This window comes from Rattus norvegicus, chromosome 9 (genome assembly GCF_036323735.1).
Source record: "Rattus norvegicus strain BN/NHsdMcwi chromosome 9, GRCr8, whole genome shotgun sequence".
NCBI classification, from domain to species: Eukaryota; Metazoa; Chordata; class Mammalia; order Rodentia; family Muridae; genus Rattus; species Rattus norvegicus.
In genome coordinates this window covers 89,862,103-89,885,034 of record NC_086027.1, presented here as the reverse complement: position 1 = coordinate 89,885,034, position 22,932 = coordinate 89,862,103, and the positions used below count along the sequence as shown (strand labels likewise).

Here is a 22,932-nt window from a genome sequence, read left to right as displayed (position 1 = left end):
GGAAATGGGAGTTATCTGCTATAGAGTTCATCAGTGAGAAGGAATGCCTCAGAGTTGGATTTCTAGATGAAAACCTCACTTGACTAGTATCTGACTCTCTTTATAAATATTCCAGGTCATTGACTCTCATTGTTTGAATAAGATTCTATGCCAGAGTCTAATCATAATTTGGTTCAGGTTTATTCTTATATATGGAAAGAAAACACTAAAGAACTTACATTAGAGATAAATCAAGTTCTTCAGAAAGTCCCATGAGAACAAATAGCTGATAAGAAAGGATACGTATGAGAAGCAGACACAGCTTCAAAAAGATGTTGCATGGACCAAGTTCTGAAGAAGTCTGTCCATGAGATTTGAACACAAAAAATACAAGAAACCTGCGAGGGGCAAATGGTCACTGAGCTTGCAATACACATCCTTTTCTAAGGAAATTATCATTCCCCCTAACAATAATGTTTAACTATTCAACCCTTTTCAATGAAATGAAGAGTTTGTCATTGTTCTCATTGGTGTAGACATTTGAGCAGCTGGCATGTTAGCTCCTTTGTGATGACCACAGTGAGCATTAAATAACATTGAATACCCAGTCCATCTAGACATCCCCTAACATTCAATGTTCTACTTTGAAGCTTTATGCAAACAATTTTAGCAGAGGGAGCTTTCATTTTCAAAGGTCTTTTGAAAATTCCTAAATTTACATTTCAGATTCTATTCATCCCCTCTCTTTCTATGTCCAAAAACCAGTTAATGAGAATCAGGCTACTTTAGATCAATAGTATCAGGATAGTAGCTGCACCTCACTCTTAAGACTTAAGGAGTCCTGTTTGACTACAGGGAAAGGCCCGGTTTCCCTGCTGGCCTGACATTCTCTATTACTCAAAATCTAAGAAAACTTGTAAAATAGTATAAAATAGATGTGTCATTCCTTTCAGCCCATGATCGTTTTATTACTCATGTATGTATTCTACTGCAACCAGGGAGGAACTGTATAAACTAATTCTCTCTAAGGCAACAATGGCCGTCACCATTAGGACTATGTTACTGTGCAGTCTTGGAGGGTCCTCTTAAAGTAATGAGGCAATCTGCAAACCAAAATAGTTTGATATTTGTGACACATCAATCAAAAGTACTCTCTCCTCCATGGGGGACAATTTAATAAGCACTTCCATGCTTCTTATCATGTAACTAGGTTCCAATACACTCGTAAGTAAGATCCATGATACAAACATTCGGGGAATCCTCAAATATTTATGTTGGATGTTCACCGTTATTGGTGTGGAGAATAGACCAGAACCAGGTCCCTGCTCTTAGAGAGGGCGGGGGTTGAGAAGATTAGAATCAATCATTTCTCTAGGCTCTTGAATGCAGTTTCCTCTCTGATGGACACCAATAAAGCCTTACAGCACTCTCAGTGATAAGCATTGTTATGAACACCAGGGACACTTTAACATGAAGAATATGCAACCTAAAGTCTCCGTAACTTGTCAGTAAATAAAGCTTAAAATAAAGGTCAAACTCCGGCTCCAAGGAAAACCTCACACTGTAGACCATACTGTCGTACTGAAGACACTAAATAACTAGAGAGGAAAAATGAGAGTCATAAGAAAGATGAGTGTACTGTGTGCCTAATTCCCTAGGACAGGCTAGTTCTTCCTTGTGGTTTTATTATTAGTAACTAATTCCTGGAAAACAGTCTGATTTTTATTAATCTTAATGATTCCTGCAATGATAAATGAAAGTAAGTGTGTACTTCCGTCTCTCTCTCTCTCTCTCTCTCTCTCTCTCTCTCTCTCTCTCTCTCTGACACAGAGAGATGCATACACACATTCACACAGAGACACATGCAAACATACAAAGATATGATATTTTACTCTCTCATAATCTTGTCATCAAACAGGAAATCAGATGTGTCTTAAGCATACATAAGTAAATCTTATGTTACTATATTCTAAATAATTTCCTTTTGAAATTATCTTCATTAAAGTGTCAGTTAAAGTCTATTATAATAAAACTTCTACTGGTTGAATAAAATGAAAATAATACAAAAAGAAAGCCTATTTCTACTTTGATTGTTCTTTATACAACAGGATGTTTACTATCTCATAAAATAAAAAGTATGTATTAAATATATTATACATATATCCTAGAAAAATCCATTTTTATCCAAAACTCTGACGATAGAAAGCCATTTTAATTTCCCCTTTCATATTTTTTCTCATTCTAGAGTGTGTCAAGAATTTAATTGTAGCATGAAATTAACCAGTTATAAAATATTGCACTTGTGCCCTTGCCTTCTAAAGTAGAATGCACTAAATAATTTGCTTAATGGCCTCTAACATGGGACCTCAATTTAATAACTAAAGTGCCCTTACTCATTGGATGAATTCCTGGTGAGAAGTGCTCTGTGTGAAATCCATCAAAACCCTAATGGATCAAACACACACAAATACACACACACACACACACACACACACACACATATACCTAATTATACACAATTACACCCACATATACCTAATCACACACAAACATGCACACACACACACACACACACACATCACATATACACACATATATTCACAGACACAAGCACTTACACAATGTCCAATATACAGACATGAATATGTATATATACATGGACAGACACAGATATAGAATGTGCATACATATACAAATACACACATCATATACATAAAATAGACAGCATACACACATATGTACACATAGATATACAAATATAAACATATATACATACATATGCAAGTATCTATATGTGCATACACAACAATGTACACACATGCACACACACACTAATTCTACTACCACAACTCATCACAATCACAGAAAACTTAAAAAAAAATCTCTGACACAGCAAGCTGTTAAGTTGGAAACAACTCTGCCTAGCCAAATATCACATCATTTGTATAAATGCACGAGCTGCTAATCTTGCAGCCACAATGTAGAATGCCTTATTGCATCAGTAGTTGGTGAACATGATCACTTCACATACATGAACCCAATATGTTTCTATCCCTTTTTTATGAAAACACTCTCTAAAAGATTAATTGATTTCCTTTGAAAGGAAAGTGGAGAGGATCTGCAAAGAGGTGGAAGAAGAGAATATCAAGTGTATGAAAAAATAATTAAAATCCATTTATTATAAAAAATGTAAACACTTCTTTCATTATTACATCCTGTCCACAGTTTCCCCTCACTCCAGTTTTCCCTGCACCTCCCATCTCCTCCATTTCCCTACAGAAAAGAGCAGGCCTCCCCAGGATATCAACTAAACAACAAGTTACAATAAGACCAGACACAAGCCCTCATATCTAAACAAGATAAGGCAACCCAGTAGGAGGAAAAGGGTCCCAAGAGCAGGCAAAAATTCAGAGAGACCTCCCCCTCCACTCCACACACATACACACACTCCCACTGTTAGGAGTCCCACAAGAACACCAAGCTACACTATCATAACACATATGCAGAAGACCTAGTATAGACCTATGTAGGCTCGGCGATTGTCAGTTCAGTCTCTACGATCTCCTATGAGACCTGCTTAGTTGATGCTGGGGGCTGTGTTCTGGTGTCCTTGACCCTTCTGGCTCCTACAATCCTTCCTCCCCATCTTCCACAGGGTCCCCCTAGCTCCATCTAATGTTTGGCTGTGGGTAGTTCTGGTTTAGCCTCTAGAAAAGAATGCTACTACAATATAAAGGAATGCCAGTTTAGATACAAGACTGGGAGTTAATTAAAGTTCATTTATGATTTTACAAAGTGGCTTAGATTGTTTTTCATAACCATACTTTATAAGTATGCTGGAAGCCTACATGCTCTGAAGCTAGGATTTAAGATATGTCTTTTTAGAAAACTATATTAAAATTTCTTGAGTTCTGTGCCTTTTTAACTGTTTTCTTTTAATAGATTTATTTCAAGCTATTGCTTTAAGTTTATGAAAACTAAGGGGGTATGAATTGGAGAAGACAATGAAATAAAAATGTTAAACAGAAGAAAATTGTAAATGGTCATCATTCTAAAGCTTTAGTCTACTCTTGTGATTTAGACAGGAGAATGTTAGTAACGGCATTATATATTTGAGTGTCTATAAAGATTACATTGAAGACATTTAAAGGTAAGGACTTGACATGTAAACCTAGAGCAAACTTTTGGACTTCAAAGTTAAAAAAAACATTTTACAATGTCTATGTTAAATTTAAACCACATGATGTTGAAGAATTTTTCATCATGCTCGAAAGTGTTGTATAATTTATGTGGGTCTGTGCTTTGCACCAAGACGATAGTTGGGGTTGGAATAATACAAATTGAGACTAGAGAACACTTGGAGGAAGTATAAAAACCGGGTATTTGATCAATTCCAATTGCTTATACAGAATAAGAAAATTAATTTTTTAAAAACTTTATTTTTAATGATTGCTGCCGTGTAACAGTTTTTAAACACAAAATAATGCTTTTAGTTCAATTACTTCAGTCTCTTGCATGGATTCAAAATGCATAAGGATGAATGGTCTTTTCCCCAGAGCCTATATATGAATGTAGATGGAATAATGCATAGACTGAAAAGTCTAGCTCTGACCTTAAATTCATGGTGATGTATTTCATTGATAATCTTAAGAATGATATCAGGCACATAAGAATTAAAAGGGCTCTGTGTGCCCACCTGACACAATTTTATAAATGGACAAATATTTTCCATCTGACACATTCATGATTCAAGCAGCTTTCATTAACTAAATGCACTGTCACGGAATCGAGGCTGGTGAATACATCCACAGCATTCTGTCTCATTGCCTGCTCGAGGACAGCGTATCATTACTGTCATCAAGCTGTATGTTCAAGCCGCATGTTAGACAGTCATGGCTCGAGGTTGATCATCACAGCCTGAGCCTTGCAAACAGGTCACGGTATCACATTCATATGTGATTAAATTCCACCATTTCAAAGGGAAGGTACACAAGCTGGTGTGTGACAGCACCATGTCCCAAGGTGATAGGTTTCTCTTTTCTTCCCTACCTATGTTCACAATAGCCGTTGGCTTGCGCTTGCAGATTATCTCTGCCGCATTAGTTCCTTGCATTGAATTTCTCATTGAGCTCTTGGGTGGCAAAGGTCATTCTGTTCTCCTGTTAACTAAATCATGGTCTGTCTCAAAACAAGATTGCCAATTGCATTGAGCTAAGGAGAGGCTCTTTGCTAGAAGGGAGCATACATAAGGGCTGTGTTGATACCTTTAAGCTGACTTCTTTTTACAATTCTAAGTCACATTGAAATGGAAAGACTCGGGCAGATAAGGTCACTGCATTAAGGGCAAATCCCCAAGCAGTATTCCTTCCTAAAACCCAATAACACTCTAATCTTTCATTCTTCTACTTTAATACAATCATATAACTGTGCGGGCTTAGTGTTTCCAACTCATTTCAAAATGCTCTCTTATATACACGATATCTCTTTGGAGACTTTTAATCTTTTGCAAAGTGACAGAACACCTTGCCTTTGACTACAGGTACAAAAGCAGGTGCTTTTTTTTTTAGGACACATAAAATTGAATGACTCCTTTAGAAAAAAATCCCATAGTGTCAATTCAAGCTGGAGTCTCACAAAGACACACTGTATTGGGCTTGTAAAAAAAAGTATCTGTTTATAACAATGAGTACTCCTGACAGCTGCTCATTGGAAAGAGTATTAGTCATGGCCCTCGTCATTAAATACATCATTCATGGTTAGAAAACAGGCTACAACTCTGTAATTCATAAAACGCAAGGAAGCAAATGGTTACTCGATTTCCTTCTCTTTCTCTTCCACTCCCATTCTCTGAGACCTAATGTTACCTGGTGATGGGTATCAGTGTGCACTATAGAAACAGTCTCCCTGCTGCTCTCCGGCTTGATATTGGCTACATTTCCCCCTCTCTCTTTTTAGCTGACACTTGGTAATAGTGTTCAGCTGTACTATGCCCCGCCAGCTTATTTTTCATAGATTGCTTACAGACACCATCTTTTATGTTATTGAATCTCTCTCCAGTTAGATACCCTTTCTTATTTTCACTCTTCTGTTACACCTGCATAGCCTAGTCTAATGCTAAATAACAAATGTCATGAATCAGGGAAAATTCAGCAAGACGTGTATTACGGGTATTGTGATTGAGTGGCAGCCGGCCGACACTTAGAGAACAATTTATCTACCTGAACTGGGCTAGACATCACTAATGCACATGGCAGATTGATTGTGTAGCTTTAGTGGGTGTATTCTTTATTAATGAGATTCAATATGATTTGCTAAAAAGCCTTTTACTGGGCAGTCACTTTTATCCCCATCCCCCATATCTCTTTATCCCATTTAATCTGTTGAACTATGTACCATGTTTTAAAACGTGTACTTCTCTATTTTTGCTTGAAATGCCAAGGCTTTTAAAATAACTGCCGGGGAACTGAGCAGAACAATTACAAAATTTAGAAAGAAATATTGAATTGGATTGGAGTATAAAAATGGAAACCTAAAAATTAAATTAAAGTCCCAAAGAGACATTAAGAAGTTGTGAGAGTATAATTATAAGAAAAAGATGAAACAATCTAAGAAAAATATTTGACATTTGAATTAATTAACTTCTAAAAGTGAATGTTTATGCTAACAAGGCTTATGAACACATCATCAAATTTCTTTATCAACAAAATAAACCATTTTTCATCAGTCTGCTGAGACCAGACAGGCTTTATGGACTTCAACGAGAATACTTATCTCTTAGCTATTTGTTTAAACAACCAGAGGCAATGTGGAAGAGAGAAAAATCTGCATTGATTATGACCTTGTCAAATATTGATACTTTTCTAAAAAAATTTTTTTTTCTGGATCATCTCAGAACCCTATGTCACCTGAACAAAATACTCCTTCATGAAAGGGGAGGCAAAGATAGTTACCTTTCTTCTCTTGAGAAAAGGATCAGCATGTGTTCTGTCTAACACGATTATTTCTCCATTGTCTTTCTTTTAAATATCCTTACTACTCACCTCTATTACACTTCTTATAAGTCATGAAATATTGTTCACCTTCTAAATAAAGTGCCATTTTTCAATACCTGTATATTTCAACTATTAACATAAATATCAACATTTTTAAAATATGTACAAAAACTGGCAACAGGAATCCTTGGAAATAAGCATTACCCCAGGAAAATTTTGAGAAGTTCAAGTTCCTCCATGTATGTGTACTGTTTTGTCAACATGTTGAACATGCCTAAGTTACAATAACTGCACCAGAGAAACAGAAATGGTTCTTTTTCCAGGAAGAGGGCAGATGGGGACACGGCAGGGCCAGCCTGCATGACAGACCCAAACTCTTGCAGGGAAAGGCATGTCTTGGAAGGAGATTATACTCTGACTCTGAGCATGTACTACCCACCAGTAGAGGAACCCTAGAGCAAAGCAGTGCAAGGCATCATTTCCAATGTGAGCTCTCTAGTTACCTGGGAGCTGTCTTAATCCTTCATTAGCGGTTAACTCTCCCTAGCTACAGTAAAAAGTATTACAGCCCTCAGATAAAAAGAATACATTACCGTTAAGAAGCAAAAAAGTCAGCAGTTCACACTCCAAGAAGGAACACATTTCAGGCGATTCCTTTCAAATATGTGGAAACCGATCAGTAGATTGCACAGTAAGTTCTGTTAGATTACGCTGCATTACCACAGTAGGGAAGTTCGCCACAATTTGCTTTGGAAAAGGTTGGAAAACTACTTGTCACATGAGATGTTTTTCTTTTCTTTTACTATCAGTTTAATAACTAAGATTCAAACTCATGAATGACTGAATCCTTTTGCATCCATCTATATGACCACATTTTTTCCTCATGCAATTTTAAGAATTTGATGGAGAGGAACAAAATATGTAGATGTGATGAAATAGGATGTAAAATGTTGGAAGCTTTGTGGGAGGGGTGACGAGGTGTGCTATTCGCTAATGCCCAAAACACAGATGCTTTTATATTGCTTTTTACTCTTGATGGCAATCTAACATCTTATTGAATATGGAGGTATAAGAAATGAATCATGGAGCTGCCTTATGTGATAAAGAAGGAAAAAGGCAGGTACAGAAGCAAACACACCAGCATCAACAATAATGCACACGATGACAGAGGGTGCCAGCTACAGCAGCTGTGTATTGGCTGCCTCGCAAGCCAGTGCACACCACATGATGTGTGTACCTGTCCTGTCTTTTAACAATTGAGCAAAGCAAGTATTAATTTTCTCAATAAAAAAATAAATGAGTAAGTTTAAGGGGAGTTAAAGAACTTGCTAGGGATCTGACTAAATCTAGCAAGTAAAGACCCTTATCTTGTATTTAGACACTCAGATTTCAACACTGTAAGGCCATGATTCCCTCTGATTGCATACACAGCAGGGCTCCAAATTTTCTCCTTTCAATGCAGTAGAAATTGCAGGTTTATCAAAAGACCTTAGAACAGGGAATGTGTCCTATATACATCAATTAGAGGACTAATTATTCATTTCTCCACAGTTGCCAGAAGACCGTAACATTACCAATGGTAATAATGACTGAATCCATTCATTTATAAAGGCTTTGTTCCCATTTGAAGATGTCAGATGTCACACAGGCCTCCGTCTGTGTTTCATCTTGCCTTTTAAATTACAGCATTAAGATTGTCAGTTTTAACCTACACAAGAAACCCCATGACTCATGGATCACATAGCTCTGAGAAACAAGATCACTGACTCCAATAAACGCACAGCAGCATTTCCTCTAGGCCATTGTACATTTGCTCTAGTGCTGTCAAAGCTCACCCTCATTTACTCTTCAATGACTAGAAATTTCAGCTCCCTGAATGATGCATTAGGGGTCTTCTGAGTGAAATTACTGTGTCATACATTGGCAAAATGTTAGGACAGTAGATAGAACCTATGTCTGCTAGTTTAATAATAATAATAATAATAATAATCAGTAAACATTCAATGAACTGAAATATGTAGGCATATATTCACATACATGTTAGCATTACATTTGAAATGTCTTCAAAAGTTTTCGAGTTTATACCTACATTGTTGAAAATGAACCATAAATAATGCAAACTTCTTAAATCAATGACAGCCCAGTGGATACTTGCAACTTAGTATGCATGACATGTTTTGTCAGTACCATACTTTTTGTCCTCAATCCCTGCTAAGGTTACCATCACCCCTGAATGGTATTCACACACTCCACATCCAATCTGAGACACAGTTGACCTATTTTACCTCACTTCCTTTCTTCCAGGCCATAGTCTTCCCTGAACTCAGTGTCTTTCCAGGGCTGGAGCACCTGTCTCTCTCTCTTCTTGATCCACAGAGCAGCTAAGAGGCCATCTTAGCTTTCTCAGTCTTCATCTCAAATGACCCCAGTAGTTTCCCATTTCATGGCATTTTTTCTGAGTCAAAGTCTTATCAGTAACCCCAAGGTTCCTTCAAGGCCATCCACCAGCCACCCTGATCCAATTACCTTGATGGCTTGGCCCTGCTCTAGCCACACCTTTGAGTTTTCTTTCTCTTTACAAAAGTGCTTCTCTGACCTCTCCTCCTAGTGTCTCTTTTTATTATAATCCTGCTTCTCTTGGATTCCCCACTCCCTCTCAGCTCTTAGGTCATATGTGACATGTCATTTGAGATGGCCTGAGCAATATGGATTAAACTACACTCTCTAGATACCATAAATGCATCATGCATCTCTCTCTCTCTCTCTCTCTCTCTCTCTCTCTCTCTCTCTCTCTCTCTCTCCCTCCCTCCCTCCCTCCCTCCCTCCCTCCCTCCCTCCCTCTTTCTCCTGATCATTGTTACTGCCTTCACCTAGACATGTTTAATAATGGAGTAATTCAAAACTAATATAGACACCAAATAGCTGTGTAACCCTCAGCTTGATAGAAAAGCACCTCTCCTTGGTGGTGGTCATTTTCATTCCAGTGAGCCTCTTCATTTCTTATTCTAACACCCAAGTGTACTGAGTGCTTGACTTAGCGCCAAATCAAAAACTGGAACGCAATTTACTAATTAGAATAATGGATTTTAAATGTTGGTCTATTTTTGTGTTTTTAAAAGTCTGGCTGGTACATTGTACTAAAGGTGCTTGTTTTTTAAGACACAGCAAAAGAGATCCCCCCGCCCTCCTGCAACTCCCTGCATCTTGGCAGACTGGCTATGTCCATATTCCAGCAGGGACATGAATATTTCCAAGTATGAGCATCACAGAGAATAACTTTTAACTGGAGGCATATGTCCCCAGCAGAAATTCGTAGGGAAAGGTTTGATTTGCCTTCTACCAACTTATGACTATAATTAATTTTAAGGTAACCTGCACATTTGTAATGCAGACATTTTCTTCAGGCAACCTCAAAGTTGGACTGAAGCCTCAGAGGCCATTTTATTAGCATGTTTAGGCTCTACACTGGCAATTTCATTATGTTAGACACCATCTCCAGAAGCTTCTTCAAATTTAGTAGGAAAAAAATACATCCCCTCATTCATATTCTAGTTCCACAATAATTCCTTTATCATGACTATTATTTTTAAATATTTATAAATGCCATCTTTATATAAAGGCTTGAGAATATCTCCCTATAGCTTAAACTGTGTAACAAAATAATCTTAGATAGGAAGTCCCCATAAGAACCTACAAATAATTTAGCACTACCCATTAAAGAAAGGGTACCTTCACCTTTGCAATGAGATTCCTTTAAGCCTCTCAGTTGTCTTGGAGTTGGGGTTCCAAATGTCCATTCCCCGCAGTGATTTTCCTCTGCATCAGAAGAACTCATCCTGGGAAGTGCCCTATCTGGTTGTGGGTGTCTTCTAAACAGCCCCTCCTCTTGCTAGCATCTGTCTATTAATTTCAGATACAGAACGGTTACTGATCGTCTTAAAGCATAAAGCCAGTCACAGGTCCCGGATATAATTAAAATGGGAGCGAGAGAAAAACCCAGTTGTTCTGAAATCAGTCTGTGAGCAGCTGAAATAGGCAAAACCCAAACAACAGACCCCATTAGTGCGGACTCTAATCTGTGCTGGCAGGTGACTAAGTAGGGCCATGGGCCACTGTCATTACAAATATTAGCACCATGTCAATCCCACGTTGTGGATTTGTGAGGTATATATTAATCATCTTAGGACAGGGGGTGACCTTTGCTGAAAACTGTGGGAAGAGGAACCATCAATATTTGCATATCACAAAAGCACCCTCAGGTATTCAACAATATTACCTTCCACCACCATCACTGAAAAACCCAAAATAAATTGATATACATATAGTCATACTTGTAGAAGTAGTTTCTGGCTTAATAAAGAACAGTCAGCAAGGGATGATCAAGGCTGGCTGCTGAAATTTTTCTTCTAATCCTGGGGTTCTATGAATTAAAAAAAAACACATTCCAATGTACTTGGGAAAGTAACTCAAATTACTGCTATGTCTGTATATCTGCTTTAACTCGGAAGAGACAATCTGGATATATAGTTTTTTTTTTATTTCAAAAACAAGCAAAACAGCTTTTGGTACTCTGAAATGATTAATGAAAAAGTGGTTTGGATTAATGACATTCACAAGAGGAAGCCACAATTAGAGAGGGTTATCACGAGAGTGTCTGCTGTTTAATCTCACTCTGTATCAACACATTAACCTTGTTTTCTCTGCCTGAACACTAAATCCTACAGTAAAATTAGGTCAGAAACTCACATTAGATCAGATCAACAGATTCATGGCAACCCAGGCATCTGACAAGCTGCGTATGGCCAAGAGCTCATCTCCAGTGTTCTTCTATGCCTGGAAGCAGTGACTAGCCAGAGACTCTCCCTAAGCTAAGGGCAGATAATTTCTTTAAACTATAAAGCTAGCGGTAGAGCTTTGTGTTTTTGAACCTTTGTTCATTTAGCTGTCTTCACTTTGCTTATGAAATGATGCTTTTAGTATGTTTCCCGATACAAATATAGGCAACTTCACACCACTGCTTGCCTGCATTAGAACAAACTCATTGAGGAGAGTTATATCTGACCAGATGAGCTGCTCATGCTATGCCAAGTAGGTATAGTAGTCACAAAGTGCACAACAATGAACTTTTCTCTGCAACCACAATATTTTCTGTCATGTTGTAAATAAGATTCCAAAAGCCAAAACAAGCTAACGGCAGTTGATATAGCTGACCATATTTCCCTGGTAAGCATTCTCTGTGCAACTATAAGTTTATATAAAGAAAATGAGATTGATTTACAAATTTGTTATCACAGTCATTGCCTTTCAGGGTAGTAGTAAACCATCAAATAAAAAAAATAAATTTAAAGTTTTTGTTTTTATCATAATTTTCACCCTAAACTTTTGTACAAGAGACACTGTAGTGGCCTTTTGATTCCCTTTGCATAAGAGGAAATCTGAAACTCTGAGATCCACGTAGTTTTCAAGTACACATACAAATATACAATTGCATGTCCCTTTAAAGGGAGCCATATGTAATCTAATTCCATTTCTGACTGTCACTTTTAAAGAGGAAATATAACCTTATATAGATCCCCTGAGGGCACCCACGGGGAATAGAAACACTGCTAATCAGCCTAAGTAGTCCTCTGTGTCAGAACCACTTTGCTGAAGTCAAGAGCTGTCTTCCAGACTCACAATGTTTGGAGAAATTTCACTAATGTAGTGTTTCATTAATTAGGGGGTGGGGGAGAACACAACTGCTTCCTACAGTAAAAACTGTAGTTGATGAGACCAGAGAATTTCCTTTTTGCCTTTTATTTAGGGGATTCTTCTTAAGTTGGTTTCAAAACAGCCAAATGAGGTGGTATGAGTAGTCATTCCAGAATTCAAAAAACATTATGGTTAAAAGGAATCCAGAACCCTAGGGTGCCTGTGGTGTGTAAAATAGCCTTTTGGTTACTCATCTTCTTGAGTGAATGTTCTCATTCGATGACCTAACCAGGGGTTACGTATGGACAGAGGACCTCCAAAGAGCGTGTTTTAGAGATTCTCTCAGATGCTGCCCTCCAGATCAGCTCTCATTCATCACATTCTTTCTTCTCATTGGCTGTAACTGCACATACTGATCGCGAAAGTTTGCTCTTTACCTCCCCCCCCCCATTTGTGGCTATTAGGACATGCTAACCCATCTAGAATGAACTACCTTGTTGAAAGGTACTTTTGATGTTTGTTTTTCTATGGGCTACTGAATCAAGACAAATCTCATTTACTAGTGCCTATGTGAAGCGTCCGGAATTTAAAGTAGCATAGACCACGAGGCACAATAATTGTTTTCATTCTCCATTAGTTCTCTCCTTTAAGCGTGTCTCTGTTTCTTACCAAATATCACTTTGCACTGTTAAGAGAAGCACTAGGAACACCATCTCCTTTTCTTTATTTCGTATTTCTTTCTCACCGGCAAGTCTTTTCAGTAAAGCCCGTCTGACAGATAGAAGAGAAGATGGAAGGAGTTAATAGGGACAAGGGCTCAAGTTGGTTCAAAACTGAGGAACTGGGCTCAGAAAACCTAAGTGACTCAGATCACGGAGGAAGCAAGGGGGGATGGATGTTGTTTGTCTAAGGGCTCTGTGGTTGAGCTCCCCAGCTTGAGCACAAAAGGCATTTCAGCAGTATGTGCTCCAGAAAGTCAAGCACATGAAATCCGATTTCCATGTTTTAAGCATGCCTTGGCACTCTGCACATTTTTGAAATTGCAACTGGCGCACTTCACAGGGAATTATCATCAATGCCTTTTCAAGGTCAAATGTGCTGCCTTTTAGAATTTCTGGCATTTATATCCCATATATTAAATCACAGGATATATTCTAAAAGGCATTCAGCAGGAGGATAAAGTTATTTTCATTAATTTGATGGTGTCCATTAATACCTTGTTGAGTTTTTTTCCTACTTGATATTAATTGCAAGGTAAAAATGAAATACTGAAATATGTTTTAGATTTAAATATGGGTGTTCTGTGTTTGCCAGTACCAAAGAAGCACTTCAATGCCTGCTTGGACTTGTAAATAACAGACATGTCTCATTAGGAATGATGAAGTGAAGAACGCATTGAAGAGAGATTATCACTATTTGAAAACTGTCGTACACCCATGGCATTGCACAAAATAAAACCAAATTTAGACATTACTATGGTACCTAAACTAGATTGGTTTGTGGAGATGACACAGCCTGTCCTCTCACAAGGCAGTGAGGCAGGCAGGCCTTTAGACTCCTCCTCAAACAGAAGCATTGCTGGTCTGTCTTTGTTCACTTTTTTCTCTCCAGTCCCCTCCCCCTCACATCCGAGGACATTTATGCCATTTTGCTTAACACTGGGTTTAGCTTTTGGAAAAGAAAAGTGATTTGGAGAAGTATCAACAATTTTGGGCACTCATAGGATTCTTACACTTCCAAGATATTTACACATTAAACTAGAATTCCAGAAAAAAAGATTTTGGGCAGGGTTGAATAAGGCAGAACTGGATTTATAAATAGCAAGACGCATACTGTATCTTTTAATTCCTAAAACATGCAACTGTTATGGGGCAAAGATTAAATGGTATTTGGGATATAATCCTCTTCACCTAGAACTAGAGGCTGCTCCATAGTTATCTCTCTGATGTGCACTTGGTCAGTTTTACATTACCATTGAGTCTCCATTGGGTGTGAATGATTCCCAGAGGGTGACATCTTTGGGTCATTTGTGACCTACCCTTTTCAGATCTGCAGTGGGAAAGGCCTGCACCTTAGGTCTTCCCTTGGCATTCTGTGTTACACAGAGAACTGTCCCAAGGCTCTGAGTCCTGCTGTTTGTCCCAATCTTTATCTGCAGCTACAGTGAAGCTTCTAGCAGAGCAGAAAGAAGGGCATGCTCAGTGAGGCTGTCCCTCCATTTCTTTCCCTGCCAGCTCTCCTCTAATGTTCAACATTGCTTCAACATAGCTCAGTCGTCCTTGTGGCTACCTGACTACATTTGTTGGGCTCTTTCACAGTTTTCTAATCCTGTGAAGTTTTAGGCGGCCTGGGAAATATTCCTGGGGTGCTGTTCACTTTAAAAGTAATAAGGAAACAATTCCCTTCACAATAGCCACAGATAATGTAAAAGATCTTGGAGTAACTTTAACCAAACAAGTGAAAAACCTTTATGATAAGAACTTCAAGTCTCTCAAGAAAGAAATCGAAGATCTCAGAAAATGGAGAGATCTTTCATGCTCTTGGATTGGCAGAATTAACATAGTAAAAATGGCTATCCTGCCAAAGGCAATATACAGATTCAATGCAATCCCCATCAAAAGCTCAACACAGTTCTTCAAAGACATGGAAAGAGCAATTTTCAAATTCATCTGGACAGGCAAAAAACCCAGAATAGCAAAAACAATTCTTAACAATAAAAGAACAGCTGTGGAAATCATCATCCCTGATCTCAAGCTCTACTACAGAGCAATAGTGATAAAAACTGTATGGTATTGGTACAGAGACAGACAGGTTGATCAATGGAATAGAATTGAAGACCCAGAAATAAAACCAGACACACAGAATTAACCTTTGACAAAGAAGACAAAAATATACAATGGAGAAAAACGCATCTTCAATAAATGGTGCTGGTCTAACTGGATGTCTGTATGTAGAATAATGAAAATAGACCCATATTTGTCACCATGCACAAAGCTCAAGTCTAAGTTGATCAAGGACCTCAAAATAAAACCATATACACTAAATCTAATAGAAGAGAAAGTGGGAAAGAGTCTTGAACTCACACAGGCATTTGGCACAGACAGAAATTTCTTAGACAGAACTCCAATGGCTCATACTCTAAGATCAAGAATTGATAAATGGGACCTCATGAAAATGGAAAGCTTCTGTAAGGAAAAGGACATAGTCAATAAGACAAATTGGCATCTTACAGATTGGGAAAAATTCTTCACTAACCCCACATCTGACAGAGGGCTAATATCCAAAATATATATATTAAAAAAAAAACTCAAGAAGCTTACCACCCAAAAACCAAACAACCCAATCAAAAAATGAGGTATAAAACTAAACTGAGAATTCACAATAGAGGGATCTCAAATGGCTGAGAAGCACCTAATGAAACGTTCAAAGTCCTTAGTAATCAAAGAAATATAAATCAAAACAACCCTGAGATTCCACCTCACACCAGTCAAAATGGCTAAGATCAAAACCTCAGGTGACAACACATGTTGGTGAGGATGTTGAGAAAGAGGAACATTCCTCCATTGCTGGTGGGGTTGCAAACTAGTACAACCACTCTGGAAATCAATGTGGAGGTTTCTCAGAAAATTAGAAATAGACCTACCTAAAGATCCAGAAATATTATACCCCAAAGATGCCCCACCATACACATGTTCCACTATGTTCATAGAGGCCTTATTTGTGATAGCCAGAAGCTAAAACCAACACAGATGTCCCACGACAGAAGAGTGGATACAGAAAATGTGGTTCATTTACACAATGGAATACTACTCAGCTATTAAGAATGAAGACATCCTGAGATTTACAGGCAAATGGATGGAACTAGAAAATGTCATCCTGAGTGGGGTAACTCACACCCAAAAGGACAAGCACGGTATATTCTCATTAATAAGTAGATATAAGCCCTCCCCAAAAAAGTACAGAATACCCAAGATACAGTTTACAGAACTCAAAAAGGTCAACAAGCTGAAGGGCCTAAGTGAGGACACCTCAGTTCCACTTGGGAAGGAGAAGACAGCAACCACAATGGGTGGTGGGGGACAGCTGGGAGGGAAAGTAGATAGTGGTGGTGGGAGAGGGGAACATGATCTAGTATTGGGTGGGGGAAAAGGACAGAAGCCCTGAGGGCCAGCAGAAAGGATGGAAACAGGCGTCCTCGGGAGGAAAGAGGTTGGGAAGACCCACTAAAATGTATTATAGACCTGGGAAGTCAGAGACTCTCAGTACTCACAGGGGTGACCCTAGATGAAAGGCCCTGCAGTGGGGAAAGAGAACTTCATGAATCCACCTCCAGCAGAAAGACAGGGCATCGAGTGAGGGATGGGGTTGCTATCCCACAGCCAAAGCTCTGACCCATAATTATTCCTATCTGAAAGAAATGCAGGAATGAAAATGGAGACGAGCCCTAGGAAAAGAAGGTCTATCGACAGGTCCAAAGTGAGTTCCAGCTCAAGGGGAGGCTCCAAAACCTGACACCATTACTGAAGCTATGGGACGTTCACACAAAGGGATCTACCGTGAATGCTCTCCAAAAGACCCACCAAGCAGAGTCGGATGCAGATATATGCACCCAACCAAGGACCAGAAGCTGCTGCTCCCTCTGGTTGAATTAGGGAAAAGCTGGAGGAAGCTAAAGAGGGCAACTATGTAGGAGGACCAAGAGTCTCAATTAACCTGGACCCCTGGGAATTCTTAGTCACTGGGTCACCAACCAGGCAGCATACACCAGCTGAGAAGAGGCCTCCAACACATATACAGAGGAGGACTCCCAGGTTTGGTTTCAGTCAGAGAAGATGCAACTAACCCTCAAGAGGCTAGAGGCCCCAGGAAGTTCAGAGTTTTGGTGGAATGGGTGGGGTGGGGACATCCTTGTGGAGGAGGGAAGTTGGGGGCCAAAAACGAGTAAAACCCATCTTTAATTAAAAGCACCAAGTCCCCCCCCCAAATAAAATTAAGTTCTATGTGTCCTTGATGTTCTGCAAACTCATGGTTTAAAAACTTTCAGGAAGACTAAGGTGACTCTCACTACTATGGTATAGAACTCTTATTATGAGCTCTACTCAAAGTTTAAGTGTTTTATCCAAGCCTTCATCCAAAATTTCTACCTGAGTAGTTACAAGGCCTTTGAACATTCACACACAAAAATTGGCTCCCATTTCCTGCTATTTGCATTAAACTTGCTTCACATTCAGTCTTGGCCATTTCATGAAGTAGAAATGTCATCTGCTAGTTCAAGCAACAATAGAACACAGTAGAGAGTAAAACAGCTCAAAACTCCTCACCATTCACTCCCCATACTCGATGGCTAAGTGTCATCAATCAGAAAGTTTAGCCACTGTCCCCAATTTTACTGCAGCCAATCACCATTATTTCATGTGAAGTAGAACCAGACAGAGGGTTGATTTACTTGTGGTTTTTATTCAACTATCAAAATAAGTTAGACTTAACTCTAAAGTACAAGGTGGAAGTCAATGTAGACCATTTTTGTTTTTGTTTTTGATGTTGTTGTTGTTGTTGCTGTTGTTTTGTTTTGTTTCAGCTTGGTAAGTCATCTGTGCTTTTTAATACAGTCTTAGAAAGTCATCTGCAAAGTCCAGCAAAATGAGCTCAAGTTCATACAACAACACACTGCTCATCACGTACAACAGAATTCGATGTATCTCCATGTATCTAGATACTTGCACCCAAGTGCCTTAGAGGTCAGATTTCCACCCCAGTTTTTATTGGTGCCTTTTTAAATGCGTGTCAGTAAAAGCATTTAAAATTTGGCCACTTCTGTTGTCACTGTGTTTGGATATTTCTGCAGAAGCCTATTAAAGGCTGTTAATGCAACCTCACAAGCTAGTGGGAGGGGGGAGTGCACCTTGTGGTGCCCTGAGGGACCAACAGGATGTTGTAATAAATAATTCTACCTGTTATCAAAAGAATTAATTGTTGATTTGCAACTGTATGAGTGGGAAGCTTTAGACTATGTTACTATAATTCTTTAGTAATCAGGTTACTCACCTTTGCTTTGAATGAAAAAAAAAAAAAACCTTGACATTCAGAATTAAAGTCAAACACACATGAACACACAGAAATTTGTCAGAGATTCTACATAGGAAAATTTGTGTGAAAAGGTACTTAGCCTACTCCAGCAAAAAAAAAATCAACCTTAAGTTAAGCTTAATAAAATATAATAATCCAAAGGTTAAACCGTGTGCTCTTTCTAAAACTTCTCGTTCTAGTGTTCTCTATCGTCCTCCCTCCTCTTTCACTTTATCCCTCCTTTTGCCTCTTTCCATCTTTTTCTATTATGTATAACATTTTCTTTAAAGTACTAGTTTTATGAAACATTACCTCACCTCTTTTTGACTTAAACAATTGAACTTGAAAAATATTTTCATTTCCTTAATATTGTAATCTTCTGAGAGAGTATGTGAATAACATTTTAGATAGAAAACCCTCTATGACCTATCCAAACCATCCAATCACTATTCAGTCATGCAGAGAACTGAAAGAAGTCATTTTCTACATTTTGAAAATGTGAACTTGGCAAATCAATTCCAGTAATAAAACAGGATTCCACAAAACAGTGTGTGACACGAGGGGAAAAAACAGCTTTATTTTTCTCTATAAAAACAGCAACAACAAAAACAAGAGTTGTATCTGTTTCTTTTATGTGCATGCACTAGGAGCTTAACCTCTATTTGGAAGGCTGCAGTCTGGGGCTCATTAGTTTGTCACTAGTAGGTATTACATCATGAAAGCAATTTCATTTGAACAAACCCGGGACCCTTGGTACCAAACCAAGAGGTATAATTGCCATAAAATTGCACAGGAACATACACCAAGGATTCCAACTGCCTTCAGAGGCTCATGAGCATCTCATTATTCACCGGTCTTGGTCATATTGTAGGAAGAAGATGAACTCTATTTTAAGGTAAGAGCTACAAACATAGGCCATTAAAGGTGGGCATTCTCATAAAACGTTGGCTGTTAAAAATGTGTCTGTGCTCCCTGGTGCTTTTATCAAGAGGTTGTTCAACACAAGCGTTTATGGGGAGAAAATTGAATTCTCTCCTCATCCCATCTGTACCGCCATATGCACAAAGCATAGGCTAGTAACTGCTGTTAACGAAGGCCAGGATCTGTCAGCAGGATAGATGAGCTTTCGGTAGAGCCCAGGTGTCTGTTTCGCCATGTATCCCGCCAAGACTCTGACCAGCCCCTTCTTGGCCAGGTGTCAGCAACACAGTCTTAGCAGGATCTGGATATTTCCACCCCCCCATGGAATGCAGTGCCTTATGCTTACCGTTTGATTGTTTCTTCCTGTCGTCTACGTTTCTCGTTCTTCTCCTTCAAGTAAGCGAGGTTTGTCTCATTTCTCAAGCGATCATTCTCGCGAGCAATGTCAGATGCATTTTGAATAACAAGGCCATCATATGCCTTCATTCCCATATCCTCAATATACTGGAAAAAGGTGTCCAATGGGTCTTCTTCAGGATTAGCACTCATCATCTTGGAAGGTATCATGGAGACGGGATGCTTTCTGCAGATGGACAACACATCATACCCTTAGCAAGGGCATTACGTTTCATCCCTAAGATTATGTCATCTCACACATCCAGTGAGTTGCCAGAGTTCTTAGGATGTCTATAGCCCTGGTGAGTTAGAATATTTAAGAGTCATTGAGATGGCTCAGTGGGTAAGATCTTGCTGGCAAGTCTAATGTCCTGGATTCTAGTCCCAGAATTCTTTTAAGTGGAAGAGCATAACTGACTTTCCAAGTTGACCTCTAGTCTCTACACATCACCATGGCCCACTTGTACTCATCTGGATATAGTCCAACACTCTAAATATAATAATGTATTTAAAGTGCATTTTAGGTATGATGAGTAAAAGCATAAAGTTGTTATAGAAGATCACTAATGAAACTATTAGAATTAAAAATAATATATGTCCCATTCATATTATTTTAGACTTCTCTGTTCCCTGGAATGAAGCTTAATTTTATATAAATAATTAAGCCTTATCTATTTTAATCTAAGTTTTCCATTAGGACGTAGAGGTACCCAGAGTATTTGGAATAACATGAAATGAGTGTTACTTGAGTTCAAATGCGTCATCTAAGCAGCAACATCAGCAGAACAAAGGGCCACAGTTCTGCCCTGCCACCTGTGAATGCATTAATATTGTACCTGAAGATACTTGCTTTGCATAATTACAGTCATGATTTTTGTTTCTGTAAATGTGTTGTTACAATATCATAAATCCAAATTCTGTATTTTCATTATCATAATGACATTTCCATGCATATTTAAATTAAAATTAAGTAGTGTTGCAGAGAAATTGAATTATGTTTTTTAGATATTTAAGTTAAGATGTGTAAATCTAAAATGTCCACACAAAGTATGACAGCAATCAAGGAAAAGCAATTTGACTTCTAATTTGTATACTCTTGTGACCCTCTGTTAGTTTCAAAATGGCCCTATATAATTACTTCATACCATAATTTACGGTGACACATATTGTGTAGTGTCAGGACCGTTCACATCCTTAGCAGTCTGGTAGCAGTAGCTTTGATACCTTTTATAGAATTGTTAATTAAAAGTCTAAGTCTTTAAAAACTTAAGTCACAGGAGCAGTGACTGACAAATCAAAGCAAGTCAAGCTGTATTTTAAACATGGAACTTTTACCAAGTGCACCTCTTCCCAGATCCCATCTGTAAAATGAAAAGGACAAAAGCTCGCACTAGTTGTGCCAGTAGAAGGAAGGGTTATGAAGAATTTAGAGTAGAACTAAACAGATGTATGCACGTTAAGGTGTGCTAATATCACAGTAATGTTATTGAAGAAGCCAGTCAACAAGATCAGTGTGTGTTGGATAGGTGGATTGATGGATGGATACATGCATGCATTGATGGATGGGTTGAAGAATAAATAGATGGATTGGGCAGATGGATGAGTGCATATATGCATAGATGGATGGGTAGATGGATAGATGGCTGCATGCATAGATGGATGTGTACACAGATGGTTGCATGCATACACAGATGAATGCGTTGATGGAAGTGTACATGCATAGATGAATGCATTGATGGAAGTGTACATGCATGCATAGATAGATGAATAGATGAATTGATAGTTCAACGGGAGATTTTAGAAATCACCATGTCTTGAAGAACTTTCCAACTATTCAAGAAAAGATAGGAAAACTGCCTTAACAACAATAAAGAACAAAATCACGTAAAATGTGTTATCTTCTATGTTAATAAGACTTCCTTAATTTTCCATTCCCTGTGTGTAGATAACTGATAGAAGTGTGTATGGCACATGTCTGTCATGTAAACAAACAAAAACCTATGTCCTTTGAAAAACATAAAAATGTCGATCAGCCCATCCATTTACTACAAATGTCTAGAAGTCTCATTTTAATGTATACGTCACAATCATTCTGAAATGAAAATCATATTTCACAACCTAGGTTGTAGTCATGAAAATCTCATTTCATATCATAATTTATTAGCCCTTTAGCTACCAGATTTGAATCATATGCTGATCTTAAAATCCTTCCCAGTCTCTGACATTTTATAACTGAAGGTCGTTTGTTGCCTTTGGATCTTTATGTTAAATTTTTTATGATGTTTTGTTTGATGTGTAAGCTCCAGTGAGTTAATGCTGAGTAGTCTTTTAATTCCAACTACATAATGCAATTGAATGGTATTTTTACACCTGTCCATCAGATTACATGCTTAAGTGGTGGGCACCTAGAAGAGAAGAAAGTTACTACTGTGAATGAATTTCACTTTGGTGAGAAGAATACAGGAAAGTGTCTTTCAGCTTTATCTAAAGCATTACAGTTGTCAGGACTTCACTTGTATGAAGAACGTCCATAGTAGGTTCTCCAGGTGAAAAAAGGACAAGCCTAAATTTATGGCAGTTAACCTTGCCTCAGCTAAGCAAGCCAGCTCAGTGTTATAAGCATGCTAGAGGCAAGCAAGAATGATTCCTCCTGCTCTGTCCTCCAGCAGAACTGTATTTCTCCAAGGTGTAAGAAGCATGATTATCCAACGGGATTCATTTATTTATTTATTTATTTATTTATTTATTTATTTATTTAGCTGAGGTTCTCCACCAATCCTAGTGATTTTTACATTGTAATTATTAACAAAGTTAATTGATCATTTCTGAACATTATTAATCATCATTAACGACCTAACTAATTACGTGGAGTTTAAATTGTTATTCT

The 22,932-nt window shown here is 38.3% G+C and overlaps 1 protein-coding gene across 8 annotated transcripts in view; it reads right to left on the bottom strand.

The window, feature by feature from the left end:
* Nyap2 (neuronal tyrosine-phosphorylated phosphoinositide-3-kinase adaptor 2) overlaps positions 1-22,932 on the bottom strand; it is a 278,358-nt gene that overhangs the window by 248,432 nt on the left and 6,994 nt on the right. For all 8 annotated transcript variants that reach the window (XM_063266525.1, XM_063266527.1, XM_063266530.1 and 5 more), the window contains one exon: positions 19,996-20,232. In XM_063266525.1, coding sequence (XP_063122595.1) covers positions 19,996-20,216 — 221 coding nt within the window. In that variant the 5' untranslated portion in view covers positions 20,217-20,232. The remainder of the gene's footprint in view (positions 1-19,995; positions 20,233-22,932) is intronic.